This window comes from Bombina bombina, chromosome 3 (genome assembly GCF_027579735.1).
Source record: "Bombina bombina isolate aBomBom1 chromosome 3, aBomBom1.pri, whole genome shotgun sequence".
NCBI classification, from domain to species: Eukaryota; Metazoa; Chordata; class Amphibia; order Anura; family Bombinatoridae; genus Bombina; species Bombina bombina.
In genome coordinates this window covers 1,254,393,957-1,254,420,801 of record NC_069501.1, presented here as the reverse complement: position 1 = coordinate 1,254,420,801, position 26,845 = coordinate 1,254,393,957, and the positions used below count along the sequence as shown (strand labels likewise).

General features: G+C 40.2%; 1 protein-coding gene across 3 annotated transcripts in view; it reads right to left on the bottom strand.

Moving 5' to 3' along the window:
• CLPB (caseinolytic mitochondrial matrix peptidase chaperone subunit B) overlaps positions 1–26,845 on the bottom strand; it is a 540,105-nt gene that overhangs the window by 18,326 nt on the left and 494,934 nt on the right. For all 3 annotated transcript variants that reach the window (XM_053708781.1, XM_053708783.1, XM_053708784.1), the window contains one exon: positions 7,741–7,845. In XM_053708781.1, the coding sequence (XP_053564756.1) occupies positions 7,741–7,845 (105 nt within the window). The remainder of the gene's footprint in view (positions 1–7,740; positions 7,846–26,845) is intronic.

Genomic DNA, 26,845 nt, shown 5'->3' with positions numbered 1-26,845 from the left:
CCTGGGATGTGAATTGCTGAGAGATGGCAGGAGTGATCCTCCGCCCACCTGATTATTTTGGTTACTTCCGTCATCGCTAGGGAACTCTTTGTTCCCCCCTGATGATTGACATAAGCTACAGAATGTTTATCGGGAGAAGCGTTTCTTCCCGAGACCATAAGCCCTGAGCTTTCAGGGAGTCCCAGACCGCACCCCAGACTAACAGACTGGCGTCGGTCGTTACAATGACCCACTCTGGCCTGCGGAAACATATTCCCTGAGACAGGTGGTCCTGAGACAACCACCAGAGAAGAGAATCTTTGGTCTCCTGGTCCAACTGAATTTGAGGAGACAAATATGCATAATCCCCATTCCACTGTTTGAGCATGCATAGTTGCAGTGGTCTGAGGTGTATCCGAGCAAAAGGGACTATGCCCATTGCCGCTACCATTAATCCGATTGCCTCCATGCACTGAGCTACAGATGGCCGAGGAATGGAATGAAGAACTCAGCAAGTAGTTAAAAGTTTCAACTTTCTGACCTCCGTCAAAAATATTTTCATTTCTACTGAATCTATTAGTGTTCCTAGGAAGGGAACCCTTGTGAGTGGGGACAGAGAACTCTTTTTGATGTTCACCTTCCACCCGTGAGACCTCAGAAAGGCCAATACAATCTCCTTGTGAGCCTTGGCTCTGTGAAAGGACGGCGCCTGAATTAAGATGTCGTCCAAATAAGGCGCCACTGCTATGCCCCGCGGTCTTAGAACCGCCAGAAGGGACCCTAGCACCTTTGTGAAAATTCTGGGAGCAGTGGCTAAACCTAATGGAAGAGCCACAAACTGGTAATGCTTGTCTAGGAAAGCGAACCTGAGGAACTGATGATTATCTTTGTGGATAGGGATATGCAGGTACGCATCCTTTAGATCCACGGTAGTCATATATTGACCTTCCTGGATCATAGGTAAGATTGTCCGAATGGTCTCCATCTTGAATGATGGGACTCTGAGGAATCTGTTTAGAATTTTTAGAACCAGGATTGATCTGAAAGTTCCTTCTTTTTTGGGAACCACAAACAGGTTTGAGTAAAAACCCAGACCTTGTTCTGCAATTGGAACTGGGTATATCACTCCCATCGTATGTAGATCTTCTACACAGCGTAAGAACGCCTCTTTCTTTGTCTGGTCTGTAGACAGACGAGAAATGTGGAACCTTCCCCTTGGAGGGGAGTCCTTGAATTCTAGAAGATATCCCTGGGTAACAATCTCTAATGCCCAGGGATCGTGAACATCTCTTGCCCAGGCCTGAGCAAAGAGAGAGAGTCTGCCCCCTACTAGATCTGGTCCCGGATCGGGGGCTACCCCTTCATGCTGTCTTGGTAGCAGCTGCAGGCTTTTTGGCCTGTTTACCCTTGTTCCAGCCCTGGTAAGGCTTCCAGGTTGCCTTGGGCTGTGAAGCGTTACCCTCTTGCTTTGCAGCTGTAGAGGCTGAAGCCGGACCACTCCTGAAGTTACAAAAGGAACGACAATTAGCTTTGTTTCTAGCCTTAAAGGGCTTGTCCTGAGGGAGAGCATGGCCCTTTCCCCCGGTGATTTCTGAAATAATCTCTTTCAATTCTGGCCCGAAAAGGGTCTTTCCCTTGAAAGGGATATTAAATAATTTGGATTTTGACGACACATCGGCCGACCATGACTTGAGCCAAAGCGCTCTGCTCGCCATAATGGCGAAACCTGAATTTTTTGCCGCTAACTTAGCTAATTACAAGGCGGCGTCTGTGATAAAAGAATTAGCCAGCTTTAGAGCCTTAATTCTGTCCATAATTTCGTCATATGAGGTCTCCGTCTGGAGCGACTCCTCCAGCGCCTCAAACCAGAAAGCCGCTGCAATAGTTACAGGAATAATGCAGGCAATAGGTTGGAGAAGGAAACCTTGTTGAAAATTTTTTTTCTTAAGTAAACCTTCTAATTTTTTATCCATAGGATCTTTAAAAGCACAACTGTCTTCAATTGGTATGGTTGTGCGCTTAGCAAGTGAAGAAACAGCCCCCTCTACCTTAGGGACTGTCTGCCACGAGTCCCACCTGGGGTCAGTTATGGGGAACATTTTCTTAAAAATAGGGGGGGAACAAAAGGGACACCTGGTCTATCCCACTCCCTAGTAACAATATCCGCAACCCTTTTAGGGATCGGAAACGCATCAGTGTATACAGGGACCTCTAGGTACTTGTCCATTTTACACAATTTCTCTGGGACCACCATAGGATCACAATCATCCAGAGTGGCTAATACCTCCCTGAGCAATACGCGGAGGTGTTCCAGTTTAAATTTAAACGCTAATGAATCTGACTCTGCCTGATGAGAAACCTTTCCTGAGTCGGAAATTTCTCCCTCAGACATCAAATCCCTCACCCCCACTTCGGAGTGTTGTGAGGGTACATCAGATAAGGCTACCAAAGCTTCAGACTGCTCATAATCTGTTCTTAAAACAGAGCTATCGTGCTTTGCAGGAAAAACTGGCAGTTTGGATAGAAAGGCCGCAAGGGAATTATCCATGACTGTCGCTAGTTGTTGCAATGTAATAGGGGCAGACGCACTAGAGGTACTAGGCATCGCTTAAGCGGGCGTAACTGGTTGTGACACATGGGGAGAGGTAGGCGGACTATCCTCATTACCTTCAGTCTGAGAATCATCTAGGGCCACACTTTTAAGTGCAACAATATGATCTTTAAAGTGTATAGACATATTAGTGCAATTGGGACACATTCTGAGAGGGGGTTCCACCATGGCTTCTAAACACATTGAACAAGGATTTTCCTTAGTGTCAGACATGTTTAACAGACTAGTAGCATACACAAGCAGGCTTGGAAAACACTTTAATCAAATAAAAAACACAATTTGAAAAAACGTTACTGTGCCTTTAAGAAATAAAAAGAGCACAATCATTTTCCTCTCAGCAGAATTCTTTATCACTTTTCTGCTAGAGAGTAAATAGTACAAACCGGTACCATTTAAAAATAACAAACTCTTGATTGAAGATATAAAACTACAAATCTAACAGCTTAGAGCCGGCAAAGAGAATGACTGGGGGGTGGAGCTAGAGGGGGAGTTATATGGACAGCTATGAAGTGTGCTCTCTTTGCCACTTCCTGTAGGGAATGAGAATATGTAAAGGATGAAGCCGTGGACTGGATACACCTTGCAAGAGAAATCCTATTTATGCAATATTCATACTTAATAAAGTATTAACTATGTATTTACTGTAAATATTTCACATTCCATTGCTCTGCACATAGCAGAATATGTTGTATGTATTTATAAATATATATTTCTATATATATATATATCTATACCTATATATAATATTATATATATATATATATATATGCATATGCATGAGTAAGGGTTATGTAGGCCCGAAATGTGTGTGTGGGTGTGTGTGTGTGTGTGTATATATATATATATATATATATATATATATATATATGGAAAAACATACAAAGCCGAGCACTCACGGTGATCCCATCATTACTGGGGTGCACAACAAATGTACAAAACCTTTTTTAGCAAAGAAGGCACTCTCCGGATTTGAATAAAGATTCTCTTTACTTGTGTCACGTTTCTGTGTTTTACCTCTGTTTGTTGGTCTGAGGACGGTGGTAAAACACTGAAACGTCAGACAAGTAAAGAGAATATTCATTCAAGAGAGTGCCTTCTTTGCTGAAAAGGTTTATATATATATATATATATATATATATATATATATATATATACATATATATATACATATATATATATATACTTCTCTCTGTGTGTATTTAGTCTCCCTATGGAAAAAAGGGGAAACCAGACGTGGACTCCTTGCTCAGTGTGCTTAGAGGAATACTGCTACACCTCACTGACGAGGCCCAATAAAAGCCAAAACGATCGTCTGGGGTTGCTGTGTTCCTTGTTCAGAGAGGAATTGCCTGATATTTCGGTGCTGGACTAACCGTAATAGGCGGGATCAGACTGATATACTACAGGAAAGTTCTTCTCTGTGAAAAGCATTACTGGGCTAAAAGAAGCTGCACCCTGGTGGTAAATCCCCATAGAACAGGCAAACAACGGTATTGAGCCAGTTGTTCGTTCCTGTGAGTGTGTTTCTCTCTCTGTGTGTGTGTATATATATATATATATATATATACATACATATACAGTGTATATATATATATATATATATATATATATATATATATATATATATATACAGGGAGTGCAGAATTATTAGGCAAATGAGTATTTTGACCACATCATCCTCTTTATGCATGTTGTCTTACTCCAAGCTGTATAGGCTCGAAAGCCTACTACCAATTAAGCATATTAGGTGATGTGCATCTCTGTAAAGAGAAGGGGTGTAGTCTGACATCAACACCCTATATCAGGTGTGCATAATTATTAGGCAACTTCCTTTCCTTTGGCAAAATGGGTCAAAAGAAGGACTTGACAGGCTCAGAAAAGTCAAAAATAGTGAGATATCTTGCAGAGGGATGCAGAACTCTTAAAATTGCAAAGCTTCTGAAGCGTGATCATCGAACAATCAAGCGTTTCATTCAAAATAGTCAACAGGGTCGCAAGAAGCGTGTGGAAAAACCAAGGCGCAAAATAACTGCCCATGAACTGAGAAAAGTCAAGCGTGCAGCTGCCAAGATGCCACTTGCCACCAGTTTGACCATATTTCAGAGCTGCAACATCACTGGAGTGCCCAAAAGCACAAGGTGTGCAAAACTCAGAGACATGGCCAAGGTAAGAAAGGCTGAAAGACGACCACCACTGAACAAGACACACAAGCTGAAACGTCAAGACTGGGCCAAGAAATATCTCAAGACTGATTTTTCTAAGGTTTTATGGACTGATGAAATGAGAGTAAGTCTTGATGGGCCAGATGGATGGGCCCGTGGCTGGATTGGTAAAGGGCAGAGAGCTCCAGTCCGACTCAGACGCCAGCAAGGTGGAGGTGGAGTACTGGTTTGGGCTGGTATCATCAAAGATGAGCTTGTGGGGCCTTTTCGGGTTGAGGATGGAGTCAAGCTCAACTCCCAGTCCTACTGCCAGTTTCTGGAAGACACCTTCTTCAAGCAGTGGTACAGGAAGAAGTCTGCATCCTTCAAGAAAAACATGATTTTCATGCAGGACAATACTCCATCACACGCGTCCAAGTACTCCACAGCGTGGCTGGCAAGAAAGGGTATAAAAGAAGAAAATCTAATGACATGGCCTCCTTGTTCACCTGATCTGAACCCCATTGAGAACCTGTGGTCCATCATCAAATGTGAGATTTACAAGGAGGGAAAACAGTACACCTCTCTGAACAGTGTCTGGGAGGCTCTGGTTGCTGCTGCACGCAATGTTGATGGTGAACAGATCAAAACACTGACAGAATCCATGGATGGCAGGCTTTTGAGTGTCCTTGCAAAGAAAGGTGGCTATATTGGTCACTGATTTGTTTTTGTTTTGTTTTTGAATGTCAGGAATGTATATTTGTGAATGTTGAGATGTTATATTGGTTTCACTGGTAAAAATAAATAATTGAAATGGGTATATATTTGTTTTTTGTTAAGTTGCCTAATAATTATGCACAGTAATAGTCACCTGCACACACAGATATCCCCCTAAAATAGCTATAACTAAAAACAAACTAAAAACTACTTCCAAAACTATTCAGCTTTGATATTAATGAGTTTTTTGGGTTCATTGAGAACATGGTTGTTCAATATTAAAATTAATCCTCAAAAATACAACTTGCCTAATAATTCTGCACTCCCTGTATATATACACATATACATACATATACAGTGTATATATATATATATAAATATATATATATATATATATATATATATATATATATATATATATATATATACAGGTGGCCCTCGTTTTACAACGGTTCAATTTACACCGTTTCAGAATAACAACCTTTTTTTCCAGTCATGTGACTGCTATTGAAAAGCATTGAGAAGCAGTGCATTTATTACAATAGCCAGTAGGTGGAGCTGTCCGCTTGTGTTGCAGCAAAGCAAAGCAAGCTGAAATTAATCAGTTTAACCAGACCTGAGCTATCGAGGAGATTTCAAAGGCACAAGATCTTCCTGTCTATAAATCAGTCCAGATTGGAATGTATAGAAATAACTTTTTGCAGATAAATGCAATTGAAGTCTGTGTTGTGTGATTATTTTATTAGGTTTATAATGCTGTTTAGCAAATGTTTTTGTTAATTTAACTTTGTTTAATTATATATTCTGTGTTGTATTATTATTTTATTAGGTTTATAATGCTGTTTAGCATTTAAAGTTCTCATTTCAATGCTTTAAAAATAAGGTATTAGGTGTTACTTATGACAATTTTGAGAGGGGCCTGGAACCAATCTCCCTCACTTCCCATTGACTTACATTACAAACTGGGTTTCAATTTACAACAGTTTCGATTTACAACCATTCCTTCTGGAACCTAACCCCGGCGTAAACTGAGGGCTACCTGTATATATATATATATATATATATATATATATATATATATATATACACATACACACACACACACAGTCTATAAAAATAGGTAAAGATATATATTGTACCAAAATACCATAAGATTTAAATAGAAATATGCATTTATGAATAAATAGAACATATTCTTCTATGTGAAGAACAATAGAATGTGAAATATTCATATTTTCACGTCAGGTTAGAGCACTTGAGAATATGCGGTCAGGTTAGCAGGTGAGTATGGTCTTAGGTTTTTCTTTTTTCCTTTTTTGTGCGCCATTGAGTTCTATGGGGGAACCCATTAACGCGGGTGCAATATTCTAAGTTTGGCTTTTTGTGCGCTAACACAAAACAGGTTAGCGCACAATTAAAACTTCTTAGTTTCAAATTGTAATCCGAGTGCTACTAGATGCGTGAAAAAAGCATACTTCTAACGGAGTAAGCGCGTGAGCGGGATCCTTAAATCTGGCCCTGTGTAATTAGAAGAGTTTTCTGTAGTTTGGCAATAAACATACTAGGTGAGTGTGAACATTTTTTTAAATACAGTAAAGGGATAGTAAAGTCAAAATTAAACATTCATGATTGAGACAGAGCTTGCAATTTTAAACAACTTTCTAATTTACTTTTTATTATCAAATTCACCTTCTCCCCTTGGTTCTTTGTTGAAGAGTAAAGATAGGTAGGCTAATAGAGCTCAGGAGTGTGCACGTGTCTAGCATTCTACAGCAGTAGTGTTTGCAACTATGTATAACATTGCTTTAAACATTGTTGCAAACACTGCTGTCAGAAGGCTAGTCACGTGCACTCTCCTGAGCTCACCTAAGGTTACTCGTTAACAAAGGATACCAAGTGAACAAAGTAAAATTGGTATCAGAAGTAAATTGGAAAGTTGCTTAAAATTGCATGTTCTATCTAAAAACTGGTATTGTTATGCAGCATCTTATCTCCCCTATGGAGGGCAATTAGGGACAGATATGTAGAGGTCTGCAGTGTAATTTTCAGAGCTAAATCACAGGAAAAAGAAGCAAAATACATAATGAGTTATTTCACTACATATATTACAATTTAAAAGTGTTTTACGCCCCTTTAACGAGCGGCAAAAAGGTACCGTAATGATATGCTCTCAAATAATTCAGGTTCTCTAAAGTTACTATAATATTTGTACAAATGTTAGGGCAGTAAATCCTATACATAAATAACATAGGGCTGGAGGGTTCTCTGCATATTTAGATAGCCCAGACTTACCTCATGTTTGATAGAGCGAGCCCCATAATGCACATTGTAGCCGTCTGCTAACACGTCCATCACCTCTCGATCCCACAGCAGAGTGATGTTGTGTCTCTGCTTGGCCTGTAAGGAGACACAGTGAGTAACAGTCATAACATGACAAACACGAGCATCTAACAAATGTGCAGCAATAAAGTTATCGGTAATTGGATTATTGCGCCAAAAAAATGTTACTAATGCCAATAGAAACAAAACTTCCTCCTCTGGTAAAGAGAATTAATTGACTTTCCCTATTTAGTTATTGACACACAACTTATTGGTTATGTATTTTCAAATCTGGTGCTTGTCAGACGAGCAGCTTGCGGGGTCACAAAACATAGTTACTCTGATCCCCATCAGCACAATGTGTATAAAAACATGCAATAATGCACTCATATTTACACACATATACATAACCAACACACATACATATATGCACACAAGCACATAAACACACATATACCTACAATTACATACACCAAAGATTAACATGTCCAAGACTGAGCTCCTTCTTATCCCCCCCCTCAAGCTCTATGCCGACTTCTGACTTCTCGATCCCTGTTGACGGCATCACTATTTTCCCATTGCCCCAAGTCCGCTGCTTTGGAGTTACACTTGACTCAAATCTATCCTTCGTCCCCCATATCCAATCGCTTTCTACATCCTGCGCAACCATCTACGCAATATTTCCAAGACTCAACCTTTCCTGTGCGCTAACACCACAAAGCAAATAATTCACTCCCTTGTTATTTCCCGACTTGACTACTGCAATAATCTACTTACTGATCTTCCTCTTTCCCGCCTCTCCCCCTTCAATCCATCCTAAATGCCTCTGCCAGGCTGATCCACATTTCCCGTCGCTCTGTATCTGCTGCACCTCTCTGCGGGTCCTTTCATTGGCTCCCCATTCACAGTAGAATTAAATTCAAAATTCTCACCCTTGCATGCAAAGCGCTCACCAACACTGCTCCCCTCTACCTATCCTCTCTAATCAACAAGTATACTCCAGCCCGCTCACTAAGATCCAACAATGACTCTGGGGACAGCACAGCTTCCAGTGAGTGCCAGTGAGCACCCAGGGCTGAGCATGTTGCAGGGCCATGGGATGTGTACCCGGTCCGGTCTGAGAGTGCAGTCCCCTTCTGTGTTTTGTATATGTCTGGGGGATTACATAACCCTGTGCACCCTTCACTTGTTCCCAGTTTGTTGGATTGAGAGCTTGCATTGTGTGGCTGTTTTAGGGTCCCAGGTTTTTGGAAGGGACCTTAAAGTGGTACCTGGGATTGTCCCATTTGGCCAAATGCGGTAACTAACTCTTCCATTTTTGCTTTTAATCTTAGCTGAGAGCTTGTAAGTGAGTGCTGGACTTTCACTGTGTATGTGTTTGCATATGTGTTTGTATGTACGTGTGATTATGTGTGTTGGGTATATATATATATATATATATATATATATATATATGGTGTATGTATGTGTGTTGGTTATGTATATAATTATTTTTTATTATTATACTTTATTTATGAAGCGCCATCATATTCCGCAGTGCTGTCCATGGATACAGTTTATTTAAAAAAAACAATATCACACTTTTAAGAGACAGGACAACATTTACAAACACATACAGGAGGAATTGAGGGCCCTATTCCTGTGGAATCTTACAATCTAGAAGGGTAGGAGGTTGAGAAACAGGAGGCGAGGACTGCAAGATTGAATGAGGAAAAAAATATTGTTAGGTAAGAGAAATATTATTAAATTGGGCGGTAGGGTTCTCTGAACAGAAAAGTCTTTAGAGAGCATTAAAAGGAAGAAAAATGAGGGCAAAGCCTGACAGCACGAGGGAGAGTGTTCCAGAGGGTAGGTGCTGCACGACAGAAGTCCTGCAGTCTAGCATGAGAAGATGTGATAGTCGCAGATGCAAGGAGACAGATGCACAAACACACGGACACATATGCATACAGACATAGATATATACACAATGTGTATATATCTGTATGTGTGTATGCATATGTGTTTATATATAAAAAAGATAATGCATGTAAGAACTTGCCTGATAAATTCATTTATTTCATAGTGGCAAGAGTCCATGAGCTAGTGAAGTATGGAATATACAATCCTACCAGGAGGGGTAAAGTTTCCCAAACCTCAAAATGCCTATAAATACACCTCTCACCTCACTCACACCTCAGTTTAACGTATAGCCAAGTAGTGAGGTGTAAAAAAAGGAGTAAAAAGCATGCAAAGAGAGGAACTGGAAAAAATAATGTGCTTTATACAAAAAATCATAACCCCCCAAAAATAGGGTCGGTCTTATGGACTCTTGCCACTATAAAATAAATTAATTTATCAGGTAAGTTCTTACATAAATTATGTTTTCTTTCATGTAAGTGGCAAGAGTCCATGAGCTAGTGACGTTTGGGATATAATACCCAAGATGTGGAAGTTCACGAGTCACTAGAGAGGGAGGGATAAAATAAAAAGAGCTATTAAATCCATATAAATATTTAAGTTTTTCTTAAAAATATAAAAATAACTCAAATCAAAGGCACTAGAATCAAACTAAGACAGCTGCTTGAAAAACTTTTCTACCAAAAACTGCTTCCGAAGAAGCAAATACATCAAAACGGTAGAATTTAGTAAATGTATGCAAAGAAGACCAAGTTGCTGCTTTGCAAATCTGATCAACTGAAGCTTCATTCTTAAAAGCCCACGAAGTAGAGACTGATCTAGTAGAATGAGCTGTAATTCTCTGAGGTGGGGCTTGACCCGACTCCAAATAAGCTTGATGAATCAAAAACTTAACCACAAAGCCAAGGAAACAGCAGAAGCCTTCTGACCGTTCCAAGAACCAGAAAATATAACAAATAGACTAGAAGTCTTCCTGAAATCTTTAGTAGCTTCAACATAATATTTCAAAGCTCTTACCACATCCAAAGAAAGTAAGGTTCTCTCCAAAGAATTCTTAGGATTAGGACACAAAGAAAGGACAACAATTTCTCTATTAATGTTGTTAGAATTCACAACCTTAGGTAAGAATTTAAATCAAGTCCGCAAAACCGCCTTATCCTGATGAAAAATCAGAAAAGGAGATTCACAAGAGAGCGGATAATTCAGAAACTCTTCTAGCAGAAAAGATGGCCAAAAGGAACAACACTTTCCAAGAAAGTAGTTTAATGTCCAAAGAATGCATAGGCTCAAACGGAGGAGCCGGTAAAGCCTTAAAAACTAAATTAAGACTCCAAGGAGGAGAGATTGATTTAATGACAGGCTTGATACGAACCAAAGCCTGCACAAAACAATAAATATCAGGAAGTTTAGCAATCTTTCTGTGAAATAAAACAAAGAGCAGAGATTTGTCCTTTCAAGGAACTTGCAGACAAACCTTTATCCAAACCATCCCGAAGAAACTGTAAAATTCTAGAAATTCTAAAAGAATGCCAAGAGAATTTATGAAAGAACACCATGAAATGTAAGTCTTCCAAACTCAATAATAAATCTTTCTAGAAACAGATTTATGAGCCTGCAGCATAGTATTAAACACTGAGTCAGAGAAACCTCTATGACTAAGCACTAAGCGTTCAATCTCCATACCTTCAAATTTAATGATTTAAGATCCTGATGGAAAAACGGACCTTGAGATAGAAGGTCTGGCCTTAGTGGAAGTGGCCAAGGTTGGCAACTGGACATCCGAACAAGATCTGCATACCAAAACCTGTGAGGTCATGCTGGAGCTACCAGCAGCACAAACGATTGCTCCATGATGATCTTGGACATCACTCTTGGAAGAAGAACTAGAGGCGGGAAAATATAAGCAGGTTGATAACACCAAAGAAGTGTCAATGCATCCACTGCTTCCGTCTGATGATCCCTGGACCTGAACCTGGGACATTTTTTGTTTAGATGAGATGCCATCAGATCTATTTCTGGAAGCCCCCACATCTGAACAATTTGAGAAAACACATCTGAGTGGAGAGACCATTCTCCTGGATGTAAAGTCTGATGACTGAGGTAATCCGGTTCCCAATTGTTTATACCTGGGATATGAACCGCAGAAATTAGACAGGAGCTGGATTCTGCCCAAACAAGTATCTGAGATACTTCTTTCATAGCTTGAGGACTGTGAGTCCCACCCTGATGATTGACATATGCCACAGTTGTGACATTGTCTGTCTGAAAACAAATGAACATTTCTCTCTTCAACAGAGGCCAAAATTGAAGAGCCTTGAGAATCGCAGGGAGTTCCAAAATATTGATTGGTAATCTCGCCTCTTGAGATTTCCAAACTCCTTGTGCTGTCAGAGATCCCCAAACAGCTCCCCAACCTGAAAGACTTGCATCTGTTGTGATCACAGTCCAGGTTGGACGGATGAAAGAGGCCCCTAAAATTATACGATGGTGATCTAACCACCAAGTCATAGAAAGTCGAACATTGGGATTTAAGGATATTAATTGTGATATCCTTGTATAATCCCTGCATCATTCATTCAGCATACAAAGCTGGAGAGGTCTCATATGAAAACGAGCGAAGGGGATCGTGTCCAATGCTGCAGTCATGAGACCTAAAACTTCCATGCACATAGCTACTGAAGGGAATGACTGAGACTGAAGGTTCCGACAGGCTGCAACCAATTTCAAACATCTCTTGTCTGTTAGAGACAAAGTCATGGACACTGAATCTATCTAAAAAGGTTACCCTTGTCTGAGGAATCAAATAACTTTTTGGTAAATTGATTCTCCAACCATGTCTTCAAAGAAACACTAGTTGATTTGTGTGAGATTCTGCAGAACGTAAAGACTGAGCGAGTACCAAGATATCGTCCAAATAAGGAAATACAGCAATACCCCGCTGATTACAGAGAGTAGGGCACCTAGAACCTTTGAAAATATTCTTGGAGCTGTCGCTAGGCCAAAAGGAAGAGCAACAAATTGGTAATGCTTGTCTAGAAAAGAGAATCTCAGGAACTGATAGTGATCTGGATGAATCGTAATATGAAGATATGCATCCTGTAAGACTATTGTAGACATATAATGCCCTTGCTGAACAAAAGGCAGAATAGTCCTTATAGTCACCATTTTGAAAGATGGTACTCTTACATATCGATTCAAAATCTTTAGATCCAAAACTGGTCTGAATGAATTTTCTTTCTTTTGGACAATGAATAGATTTGAATAAAACCCCAGACCCAGTTCCTGAAACGGAACTGGCATGATTACCCCTGATAACTCCAGGTCTGAAACACACTTCAGAAAAGCCTGAGCCTTTACTGGGTTTACCGGAATGCGTGAGAGAAATTTTTTCCCACAGGCGTTCTCACTCTGAATGCTATTCTGTACCCCTGAGAGACAATACTCTGAATCCAATGATTTTGGACCAAATTGATCCAAACATCTTAGAAAAATTTTAATCTGCCCCCTACCAGTTGAGCTGGAATGAGGGCCGCACCTTCATGCGGACTTGGGGGCTGGTTTTGATCTCTTAAATGGCTTGGATTTATTCCATTTTGAAGAAAGCTTCCAATTGGAAGCAGATTCCTTGGGGGAAGGATTAGGTTTCTGTTCCTTATTTTGTCGAAAGGAACAAAAATGGTTAAAAGCTTTAGATTTACCCTTAGGTTTTTTATCCTGAGGCAAAAAAACTCCCTTCCCCCCAATTGAAATTATTGACTCCAACTGAGAACCAAATAATTTATTACCTTGGAAAGAAAGAGATAGCAATCTGGACTTAGAAGTCATGTCAGCATTCCAAGATTTGAGCCACAAAGGTCTTCTAGCTAAAGACATATATTTTACATCAACTTTAATAATATCAAAAATGGCATCACAAATGAAATTATTAGCATGTTGAATCAACTTAACAATGCTAGACAAATCATGATCTGATACTTGTTGCGCTAAAGTATCCAACAAAAAAGTTGAAGCAGCTGCAACATCAGCCAAAGACATTGCAGGCCTAAGAAGAGGACCTGAATATAAATAAGCTTTCCTTAGATAAGATTCAAGTTTCCTATCTAAAGGATCTTTAAAAGAAGTACTATCTTCCGTAGGAATAGTAGTACATTTAGCAAGAGTAGAGATAGCCCCATCAACTTTGGGGATCTTTTCCCAAAACTCCAATCTAACTTCTGGCAAAGGATACAACTTTTTAAACCTTGAAGAGGGAATAAAAGAAGTACCAGGCTTATTCCATTCCTTAGAAATCATATCAGAAATAGCATCCGGAACTGGAAAAACTCTGGAATAACCACAGGAGATTTATAAACAGAATTTAAACGTTTACTAGTTTTAATATCAAGAGGACTAGTTTCCTCCATATCCAATGTAATCAACACTTCTTTTAACAAAGAACGAATATACTCTAATTTAAATAAATAAGAGGATTTATCAGTGTCAATATCTGAGGCAGGATCTTCTGAATCAGATAGATCCTCATCAGAGAAGGATAATTCAGTATGTTTTCGGTCATTTGAAAATTCATCATCTTTATGAGAAGTTTTAAAAGACCTTTAACATTTATTAGAAGGCGGAATGGCAGACAAAGCCTTCTGTATAGAATCAGAAATAAATTCTTTTAAATTTCTTATAAATTTACAGGTATATCTTGTGCATTAGATGTTGAGGGAACAGCAACAGGTAATGAACTACTACTGATGGATAAATGTGCTGCATGTAAAAGTTTATCATGACAACTATTACAAACCACAGCTGGAGGTATAATCTCCACAAGTTTACAACAAATGCACTTAGCTTTGGTAGAACTGTTATCAGGCAGCAGGGATCCAACAGTGAATTCTGAGACAGGATCAGATTGAGACATCTTGCAAATGTAAGAGAAAAAAACAACATATAAAGCAAAATTATCAATTTCCTTATATGGCAGTTTCAGGAATGGGAAAAAAAAGGCAAGAGGCAAATAGGAATGGAGTCTAAAACAATGAAAATATTTGGCACCAAGTATGACACACAACAAACAGAAAAATATTTTTTAGTGCCAAAAACGTCCGGAAATGACACACTTGCTTCATAGATGATGCAACCTTGTGAAAGGACCCGGCGTCAAGTAAGATGCCGGAAATAACGAATTTGCGTCAACGAACGTAACTTCGCGCCAAAAGTGACGCAATAAACTTTAGCGTTTTGCACCCTTGCGAGCCTAATTCTGCCCGCAAATTTGAAAAATGACAGTCAATTGAAAAAAGACTACACTCCAGGTAAGAAATACATTTCTAAAAAATGCATTTCTCAGATATGAAACTGACAGTCTGCAAAAGAAAATATACTGAAACCTGAATCATGGCAAATATAAGTACAATACATATATTTAAAACTTTATATAAATACATAAAGTGCCAAACCATATCTGAGAGTGTCTTAAGTAATGAAAACATACTTACCTGAAGACACCCATCCACATATAGCAGATAGCCAAACCAGTACTGAAACGGTTATCAGTAGAGGTAATGGAATATGAGAATATATTGTCGATCTGAAAAGGGAGGTAGGAGATGAATCTCTACGACCGATAACAGAGAACCTATGAAATAGATCCCCGTGACGAAAACCATTGCATTCAATAGGTGATACTCCCTTCACATCCCTCTGACATTCACTGTACTCAGAGGAAACGGGCTTCAAAAATGCTGAGAAGCGCATATGAGCTTAGAAATCTTAGCACAAACTTACTTCACCACCTCCATAGGAGGCAAAGTTTGTAAAACTGAATTGTAGGTGTGGTGAGGGGTGTATTTATAGGCATTTTGAGGTTTGGGAAACTTTGCCCCTCCTGGTAGGATTGTATATCCCATACGTCACTAGCTCATGGACTCTTGCCAATTACATGAAATAAATTGAATTCTCTATCTGAATCATGAAAGAAAATTTTTGAGTTTAATGTCCCTTTAACAGTTTTTTTTTTTTTTTTTTTTTTTTTTTTTTTAACAATTATCCAAATAAAGTATAGTCCTAGAAAACTCTTATTATATGCAAAACAGTAAGTCAAGTAATGAACTCAAACAGCAGCTCTAGGCTAGCATCAAATTGGAAAGAGGCTACACAATAATTTTACAGAAAATAACGAAAAAAAAACAGAAATCAACAAAAATTTAATTTTCGGCCTAAACGTTTCTGCGGATGAAATTTTGGTGCATTCCTAACACATATACATATAGATATACATAAACACATATACATACATTTATAATATATACACATATATGCATACAGATATATATATATACACACAATGACATGGTGTATTACAAGAGCAGCCACAAGAATTAACTGAGCGCCATGATTTGCAGTAATTAAGACTGCCCTGCTAATTTGAGGGGAGGTTACAGACAGCCGTCTGCCTGTGACTCTACAGGTCAGCTGTCGCTTACTGAGTGTATCCTATATACTGCCTAATACAACAGCTCATTCTCTGATAATGAGCCCGGCCCTGATGGTGCCCTTGGGGTGAGTAAAGACAACTAATTGCTGTGGTCTCCTCTGGTAACGGATTCACTGTCGGGTACTATGAATGGCTCGCCCACCCAAAATGTCAGCATAATAATTAGCCAGGGCATTATGAGACTAGTGAGCCTGTCCTGTATGTCCTACAGTGTAATGACTGCAAGTCCGACTCACACAAACTCTCACCAGGGGTCTTATCTACATTGTAATAACCAGAATACAACATCACAAGCGAAAGTTCCTTTACATAAAAATATCATGTTTACTTCACCATCATGAAAACACACTGAATTATCAACAGTGACTCATCTTAAATGTGAGATTTGTCTTTTACATTTTTTTAGCTTTTAAAAGTCATTTTAAAATTTCTTGATAATAGTAATTATTTGCAACTCCAGAAAACAAACCGTAAGACAATACTAGGATCTATGCTGGGTCGTGCTAGGATTTTTGACAACACAGGTAAAGACACATATAATAATACAACAAAATGTTCTAATGATATGTTAAGCAGCCATAGATAACTATTTTATCATACAGAAAATAGATTTCATATATCACATCAAGCTCTTGACTGTTAATCTGATTTAAACTATAATAGTTATAATGGTTAATTTCTGCATGACATAACTTACAAAAGTGGTGGCTCTGCACAATATAGCAAATTAGTGGTGGCTCTGCACTATGAAACAACCAGTGGTGACAATATATAAACACATGAACCTGGAGACAGCATGACTTCTTTTCAACCTTTAAGGCTGTGACACACTGCAAGCGATGCGGATCCAGGCAAAGCATCTGCTTCGCACCGTGTCGCATCGCTTCTTAAAGTGAGTGCAAAGTTTCATCAAGTAGTGCCCGGTTTTTAGAAATACTATTAAAAACAGGGGCACTTTCATTGATGAAACTTTACATTGCACCATATTTGTAGAAATACTTACCTCTTCGTCTTGAAAGCCGCTCCAGCGCTTCGCCAACCCGTCGCAAGCCTCTTCCTACATCAGCAATGACGATTCCGGCATCCTCTAATCACGGCTTCCCCCCGGGGCAAGCATTGCCTAAAGCAACGCCGTGATTGGAGGAAGGCCGGAATCGTCATTTCTGACGTAGGAAGAGGCTTGGGACGGGCGGGGGAAGCAACATCATCAGCAATCCGGCTTTCAAGACGAAGAGGTAAGTATTTCTACAAATATGGTGCAATGTAAAGTTTCATCAATGAAAGTGCCCCTGTTTTTAATAGTATTTCTAAAAACCGGGCACTACTTGATGAAACTTTATACATTCACTTTAAATACAAATATTTCATCTCTGAGCGCTCAGCTATGCGACCTGACGCAGCAGAGTGCTCAGAGTTGAAAAGGCAGGACACACTGAGCGCACACAGCCGCATCTACATGCTGCGCGCCGCTCCGCTTGCAGTGTGTCACAGCCTTTACACCTAGACTGATACTAGCATGTCTAACAGGAAAATGTATCAAACTGCAGGCGGACAAGTTCTCAAGTACAGAACCTGTCCACCCACAATAATCACTTGGCAAAAGATTGCAGAAGCGCTCTGTTGTTCAGTCCGACCCCTGATCTTGGACAACCAATTGCATGAGAGCAGGGCCTGCCAATTACCCAAAACAAGTGAGTTAAAGGCGTTTTCCCTCCATCCTAGTCTGGATAAGAGGAAGAGATTGTGTCTTACATTTGTGAATGCAGACTCACTCTTGCAAACCTGAACTGCAGGTTTTTAGAGGCTGTGAATGTATCTTGATAACTTTTTCAAGCCCTACAATAGAGCACATTATTTTGCAGTACTGGCAGGTTTTGGCTAAGCGACCAGTACAACACATACTTGTGTCACTGTATAGTGATGATAATGAACATTTATACACGTATTAACACAATACACTGCACTATTTGTTAATGCAAGGAATCTCTACACTAAAAACATGCTGCAGAGTACCTATACACTGATAACATATATGCTGGGTGCCTATACACTGATAACATATATGCTGGGTGCATATACACTGATAACATATATGCTGGGTGCCTATACACTGATAACATATATGCTGGGTGCCTATACACTGATAACATATATGCTGGGTGCCTATACACTGATAACATATATGCTGGGTGCCTATACACTGATAACATATATGCTGGGTGCCTATACACTGATAACATATATGCTGGGTGCCTATACACTGATAACATATATGCTGGGTGCCTATACACTGATAACATATATGCTGGGTGCCTATACACTGATAACATATATGCTGGGTGCCTATACACTGATAAAATATATGCTGGGTGCCTATACACTTACATTGAGCACTTAACATAATGATGCTGATCATTTATACACTGAAAATAAACACATTACGCTGCATAATTTTGCAAAGTATCTATACACTGAAAAGGGACGTTATGCTGAAATTAGGGTCATCTATACAGTTTAACATAAAGGTATGCACGTAGAGAAGACAGGTGAAAGATTCATGGTATTGCACAATGACGACTTTAAATAATATATATATATATATATATATATATATATATATATATACACTAGTCGATAAGCCAGCCCATTGGGCAGTCTAATTATTTTATAAGCTACAGATGTAGAAACAACCTATTTTGTAACTCTTCTTTTATATAAATATTTAAGCTAGGTGTAGCAATACTATAATTTTAATTGACTACGGTCATAAATATATATATATATATAAAAAAATAATTAATAACCCCGAATCCGACAACCCCCCACATTGCAATAAACCTAATTACCCTATTAACCCCTAAACCCCCACATCGCAATAAACATAATTACCCTATTGACCCCTAAATCGCAAAACCCCTACATCGCAATAAACCTAATTACCCTATTAACCCCTAAACCGAAAACCCCACATCGCAATAAACATTAACCCCTAAACCGCAAAACCCCCAGATCGCAATAAACCTAATTACCTTATTAACCCTTTAAACCGCCAAAACCCACAACACAAATAACTATTTAAAATATAGCTGCAAGCAACAATAGAGGTGGCCACACGCATCGCCTTTGCAATGGCATACAAGCTGCTAAGTCCCAATATATAGCTATACAGCAAATTTCACAGCTTTAACATAAGCGGTTGCAAAGAAATCACATTTCCAAAATTTTTGTGTAAACCAATATGGCTGCCATAGCTTGTGACCAATTCTTTCAACATGAACAAATGTGACTCCATGTCACAATATAAGGTTATACAGCTAGTTTCACAGTTCTAACATAAGCAGTTGCAGAGAAAATAGATTTTCGAAATTTTCGCATAAAACAAAATGGCTGCCAGATCATATGATATGCAGCCTCCATATTATGCACAATAATTCTCACCATAGATGTCAATAAACATGGCAAAAATAAAGCATTTTTGTAAAACGGTTTTTGTTTTAATATTAATTTAAAATTATCGTTAAGCGTTTTTGAACAATTCACAATGGCTGCCCAACCACATGACCTATCAACTTCTCTTGAACAAATCTGAATGTTAGTCATAAGATAACTCTGTAAACAAAATTTCAAGTCTGTGCCATAAGCGGTTTCGGAGAAGATTTTTGTAGTTTTTAAAAACAGTGCATACGACAAACAAACAAAAACAGAATTTATGTTTACCTGATAAATTTCTTTCTCCAACGGTGTGTCCGGTCCACGGCGTCATCCTTACTTGTGGGATATTCTCTTCCCCAACAGGAAATGGCAAAGAGCCCAGCAAAGCTGGTCACATGATCCCTCCTAGGCTCCGCCTACCCCAGTCATTCGACCGACGTTAAGGAGGAATATTTGCATAGGAGAAACCATATGGTACCGTGGTGACTGTAGTTAAAGAAAATAAAATATCAGACCTGATTAAAAAAACCAGGGCGGGCCGTGGACCGGACACACCGTTGGAGAAAGAAATTTATCAGGTAAACATAAATTCTGTTTTCTCCAACATAGGTGTGTCCGGTCCACGGCGTCATCCTTACTTGTGGGAACCAATACCAAAGCTTTAGGACACGGATGAAGGGAGGGAGCAAATCAGGTCACCTAAATGGAAGGCACCACGGCTTGCAAAACCTTTCTCCCAAAAATAGCCTCAGAAGAAGCAAAAGTATCAAACTTGTAAAATTTGGTAAAAGTGTGCAGTGAAGACCAAGTCGCTGCCCTACATATCTGATCAACAGAAGCCTCGTTCTTGAAGGCCCATGTGGAAGCCACAGCCCTAGTGGAATGAGCTGTGATTCTTTCGGGAGGCTGCCGTCCGGCAGTCTCGTAAGCCAATCTGATGATGCTTTTAATCCAAAAAGAGAGAGAGGTAGAAGTTGCTTTTTGACCTCTCCTTTTACCTGAATAAACAACAAACAAGGAAGATGTTTGTCTAAAATCCTTTGTAGCATCTAAATAGAATTTTAGAGCGCGAACAACATCCAAATTGTGCAACAAACGTTCCTTCTTTGAAACTGGTTTTGGACACAAAGAAGGTACGATAATCTCCTGGTTAATGTTTTTGTTAGAAACAACTTTTGGAAGAAAACCAGGTTTAGTACGTAAAACCACCTTATCTGCATGGAACACCAGATAAGGAGGAGAACACTGCAGAGCAGATAATTCTGAGACTCTTCTAGCAGAAGAAATCGCAACTAAAAACAAAACTTTCCAAGATAATAACTTAATATCAACGGAATGTAAGGGTTCAAACGGAACCCCCTGAAGAACTGAAAGAACTAAATTGAGACTCCAAGGAGGAGTCAAAGGTTTGTAAACAGGCTTGATTCTAACCAGAGCCTGAACAAAGGCTTGAACATCTGGCACAGCTGCCAGCTTTTTGTGAAGTAATACCGACAAGGCAGAAATCTGTCCCTTCAGGGAACTTGCAGATAATCCTTTTTCCAATCCTTCTTGAAGGAAGGATAGAATCCTAGGAATCTTAACCTTGTCCCAAGGGAATCCTTTAGATTCACACCAACAGATATATTTTTTCCAAATTTTGTGGTAAATCTTTCTAGTCACAGGCTTTCTGGCCTGAACAAGAGTATCGATCACAGAATCTGAGAATCCTCGCTTCGATAAAATCAAGCGTTCAATCTCCAAGCAGTCAGCTGGAGTGAAACCAGATTCGGATGTTCGAACGGACCCTGAACAAGAAGGTCTCGTCTCAAAGGTAGCTTCCAAGGTGGAGCCGATGACATATTCACCAGATCTGCATACCAAGTCCTGCGTGGCCACGCAGGAGCTATCAAGATCACCGACGCCCTCTCCTGCTTGATCCTGGCTATCAGCCTGGGGATGAGAGGAAATGGCGGGAACACATAAGCTAGTTTGAAGGTCCAAGGTGCTACTAGTGCATCCACTAGAGCCGCCTTGGGATCCCTGGATCTGGCCCCGTAGCAAGGAACTTTGAAGTTCTGACGAGAGGCCATCAGATCCATGTCTGGAATGCCCCACAGGTGAGTGACTTGGGCAAAGATTTCCGGATGGAGTTCCCACTCCCCCGGATGCAATGTCTGACGACTCAGAAAATCCGCTTCCCAATTTTCCACTCCTGGGATGTGGATAGCAGACAGGTGGCAGGAGTGAGACTCCGCCCAAAGAATAATTTTGGTTACTTCTTCCATCGCTAGGGAACTCCTTGTTCCCCCCTGATGGTTGATGTACGCAACAGTCGTCATGTTGTCTGATTGAAACCGTATGAACCTGGTCCTCGCAAGCTGGGGCCAGGCCTGGAGCGCATTGAATATCGCTCTCAGTTCCAGAATATTTATCGGTAGAAGAGATTCTTCCCGAGACCAAAGACCCTGAGCTTTCAGGGATCCCCAGACCGCGCCCCAGCCTATCAGACTGGCGTCGGTCGTGACAATGACCCACTCTGGTCTGTGGAACATCATCCCTTGAGACAGATTGTCCAGGGACAGCCACCAACGGAGTGAGTCTCTGGTCCTCTGATTTACTTGTATCTTCGGAGACAAGTCTGTATAGTCCCCATTCCACTGACTGAGCATGCACAGTTGTAATGGTCTTAGATGAATGCGCGCAAAAGGAACTATGTCCATCGCCGCCACCATCAACCCGATCACTTCCATGCACTGAGCTATGGAAGGAAGAGGAACGGAATGAAGTATCCGACAAGAGTCCAGAAGCTTTGTTTTTCTGGCCTCTGTTAGAAAGATCCTCATTTCTAAGGAGTCTATAATTGTTCCCAAGAAGGGAACCCTTGTTGACGGGGATAGAGAACTCTTTTCCACGTTCACTTTCCAGCCGTGAGATCTGAGAAAGGCCAGGACAATGTCCGTGTGAGCCTTTGCTTGAGGAAGGGACGACGCTTGAATCAGAATGTCGTCCAGGTAAGGTACTACTGCAATGCCCCTTGGTCTTAGCACCGCTAGAAGGGACCCTAGTACCTTTGTGAAAATCCTTGGAGCAGTGGCTAATCCGAAAGGAAGCGCCACGAACTGGTAATGTTTGTCCAGGAATGCAAACCTTAGGAACCGATGATGTTCCTTGTGGATAGGAATATGTAGATACGCATCCTTTAAATCCACCGTGGTCATAAATTGACCTTCCTGGATGGAAGGAAGGATAGTTCGAATGGTTTCCATCTTGAACGATGGGACCTTGAGAAATTTGTTTAAGATCTTGAGATCTAGGATTGGTCTGAACGTTCCCTCTTTTTTGGGAACTATGAACAGATTGGAGTAGAACCCCATCCCTTGTTCTCTTAATGGAACAGGATGAATCACTCCCATTTTTAACAGGTCTTCTACACAATGTAAGAACGCCTGTCTTTTTATGTGGTCTGAAGACAACTGCGACTTGTGGAACCTCCCCCTTGGGGGAAGTCCCTTGAATTCCAGAAGATAACCCTGGGAGACTATTTCTAGCGCCCAAGGATCCAGAACATCTCTTGCCCAAGCCTGAGCGAAGAGAGAGAGTCTGCCCCCCACCAGATCCGGTCCCGGATCGGGGGCCAATATTTCATGCTGTCTTGGTAACAGTGGCAGGTTTCTTGGCCTGCTTTCCCTTGTTCCAGCCTTGCATTGGTCTCCAAGCTGGCTTGGCCTGAGAAGTATTACCCTCTTGCTTAGAGGACGTAACACCTTGGGCTGGTCCGTTTTTACGAAAGGGACGAAAATTAGGTCTATTTTTTGCCTTGAAGGGCCGATCCTGAGGAAGGGCGTGGCCCTTACCCCCAGTGATATCAGAGATAATCTCTTTCAAGTCAGGACCAAACAGCGTTTTCCCCTTGAAAGGAATGTTTAGTAGCTTGTTCTTGGAAGACGCATCAGCCGACCAAGATTTCAACCAAAGCGCTCTGCGCGCCACAATAGCAAACCCAGAGTTCTTAGCCGCTAACTTAGCCAATTGCAAAGAGGCGTCTAGAGTGAAAGAATTAGCCAATTTGAGAGCATTGATTCTGTCCATAATCTCCTCATAAGGAGGAGAGTCACTATCGAGCACCTTAAGCAGTTCATCAAACCAGAAATATGCGGCTGTAGTGACAGGGACAATGCATGAAATGGGTTGTAGAAGGTAACCCTGCTGAACAAACATCTTTTTAAGCAAACCTTCTAATTTTTTATCCATAGGATCTTTGAAAGCACAACTATCCTCTATGGGAATAGTGGTGCGTTTGTTTAAAGTAGAAACCGCTCCCTCGACCTTGGGGACTGACTGCCATAAGTCCTTTCTGGGGTCGACCATAGGAAACAATTTTTTAAATATGGGGGGAGGGACGAAAGGAATACCGGGCCTTTCCCATTCTTTATTAACAATGTCCGCCACCCGCTTGGGTATAGGAAAAGCTTCTGGGAGCCCCGGCACCTCTAGGAACTTGTCCATTTTACATAGTTTCTCTGGGATGACTAAATTTTCACAATCATCCAGAGTGGATAATACCTCCTTAAGCAAAATGCGGAGATGTTCCAATTTAAATTTAAATGTAATCACATCAGATTCAGCCTGCTGAGAAATGTTCCCTAAATCAGTAATTTCTCCCTCAGACAAAACCTCCCTGGCCCCCTCAGATTGGGTTAGGGGCCCTTCAGAGATATTAATATCAGCGTCGTCATGCTCTTCAGTAACTAAAACAGAGCAGCCACGCTTACGCTGACAAGGGTTCATTTTGGCTAAAATGTTTTTGACAGAATTATCCATTACAGCCGTTAATTGTTGCATAGTAAGGAGAATTGGCGCGCTAGATGTACTAGGGGCCTCCTGAGTGGGCAAGACTCGTGTAGACGAAGGAGGGAATGATGCAGTACCATGCTTACTCCCCTCACTTGAGGAATCATTTTGGGCATCATTGTCATTATCACATAAATCACATTTATTTAAATGAATAGGAATTCTGGCTTCCCCACATTCAGAACACAGTCTATCTGGTAGTTCAGACATGTTAAACAGGCATAAACTTGATCAGAAAGTACAAAAAACGTTTTAAAATAAAACCGTTACTGTCACTTTAAATTTTAAACTGAACACACTTTATTACTGCAATTGCGAAAAAACATGAAGGAATTGTTCAAAATTCACCAAATTTTCACTACAGCGTCTTAAAGCCTTGAAAATATTGCACACCAATTTTGGAAGCTTTAACCCTTAAAATAACGGAACCGGAGCCGTTTTAAGCTTTAAACCCCTTTACAGTCCCTGGTATCTGCTTTGCTGAGACCCAACCAAACCCAAAGGGGAATACGATACCAAATGACGCCTTCAGAAGTCTTTTATAAGTATCAGAGCTCCTCTCACATGCGACTGCATGCCATGCCTCTCAAAAACAAGTGCGCAACACCGGCGCGAAAATGAGACTCTGCCTATGCTTTGGGAAAGCCCCTAAAGAATAAGGTGTCTAAAACAGTGCCTGCCGATATTATTAAATCAAAATACCCAGAATAAATGATTCCTCAAGGCTAAATAAGTGTTAATATCAATCGATTTAGCCCAAAAAAAGTCTACAGTTTAAATAAGCCCTAGTGAAGCCCTTATTTACAATCGTAATAAACATGGCTTACCGGATCCCATAGGGAAAATGACAGCTTCCAGCATTACATCGTCTTGTTAGAATGTGTCATACCTCAAGCAGCAAGAGACTGCAAACTGTTCCCCCAACTGAAGTTAATTGCTCTCAACAGTCCTGTGTGGAACAGCCATGGATTTTAGTTACGGTTGCTAAAATCATTTTCCTCATACAAACAGAATTCTTCATCTCTTTTCTGTTTCTGAGTAAATAGTACGTACCAGCACTATTTGAAAATAACAAACTCTTGATTGAATAATGAAAAACTACAGTTAAACACTAAAAAACTCTAAGCCATCTCCGTGGAGATGTTGCCTGTACAACGGCAAAGAGAATGACTGGGGTAGGCGGAGCCTAGGAGGGATCATGTGACCAGCTTTGCTGGGCTCTTTGCCATTTCCTGTTGGGGAAGAGAATATCCCACAAGTAAGGATGACGCCGTGGACCGGACACACCTATGTTGGAGAAATGGTCATCAAGCTATGCGTTGTATGGCTTTCAAATTGCACATACTAATGCTCACTATAGACCTCTACAATTTGCAGAAGTTTTATGAAAATTTTCAAACGTTTTATTTCACGAAGGCGACTGTGCAGTGCAAATTTTTACTGCAATATTGCCTTTAGGGGTCATGACTATGTGTACTCATGTGTCTGCTACACTGTAATATAGTTAAATAGTGTAAACATAATGCATAAAGTGAAAATTTATGTAATTAAACAGCGATAAAAAGGCGAATGGCTCATAGCAGCCATGTTGATTATGGGAAATTCGCAGTTTGAACAAACTTGGTAGAGGACCTTGCAAGGAGCACATGTGCAAAATTGCACTTCATTGCACTTAGCCATTGCAGAGAAGAAGATGTTTAAAGATTTTTGCACATTTCAAAATGGCAGCTAGATCATGTGACTAAATCACTTCTCTTGAACAAACTTTATTCTAGGTCAGTACAGCAGTACACACAGCAAGTTCACAGCTGTAACATAAGCGGTTCTGGAGAAGAAGATTTTCAAGTGGTTGTCGACATTTGTTGCAAAAAGCAATATGGCTGCTAGATCACATGACTTATAAGATTTATGTTGCACAGGATAATGCACAGCACAGATCTCTAGCATTGTGCCAAGTTTCATGAGTTTTTGAGTTGCACAGCCGGACAGATAGCTTAGCATGCTAAGGCACTGTGGCTGAGCTCTGTAGCAACCCCAGGGTTGCAGGTTCGATCCCATGGCGAGGTCCACTCAGCCTTTCATCCTTCTGAGGTAGATAAAATGAGCAGTGCCTTGAGACCCTTACGGGTGATTAGCTGCGCTTTACAAGTACCCCAATAGGATAGATAGTTATGCTGTTGTTTTTATAAGCACTTGAATAAGTGGCGGAATAATAAAAAAAATAATAATAATAATCCTGACAACAATAGGTTGTCCTGCAACTTCGTTGCATGGCCACCTAATAACTAAGCACCCTAACCTAACACCCCCTTAAATCATCCCAAATTACCTAAACTAATAAATTCTAAAGTTACAAAAAAAAAAATAAAAAAAAAATAAGTTTACAAAAAATAAAAAAGGCTAACATTACAGAAAATAAAAAAAATCAAAATT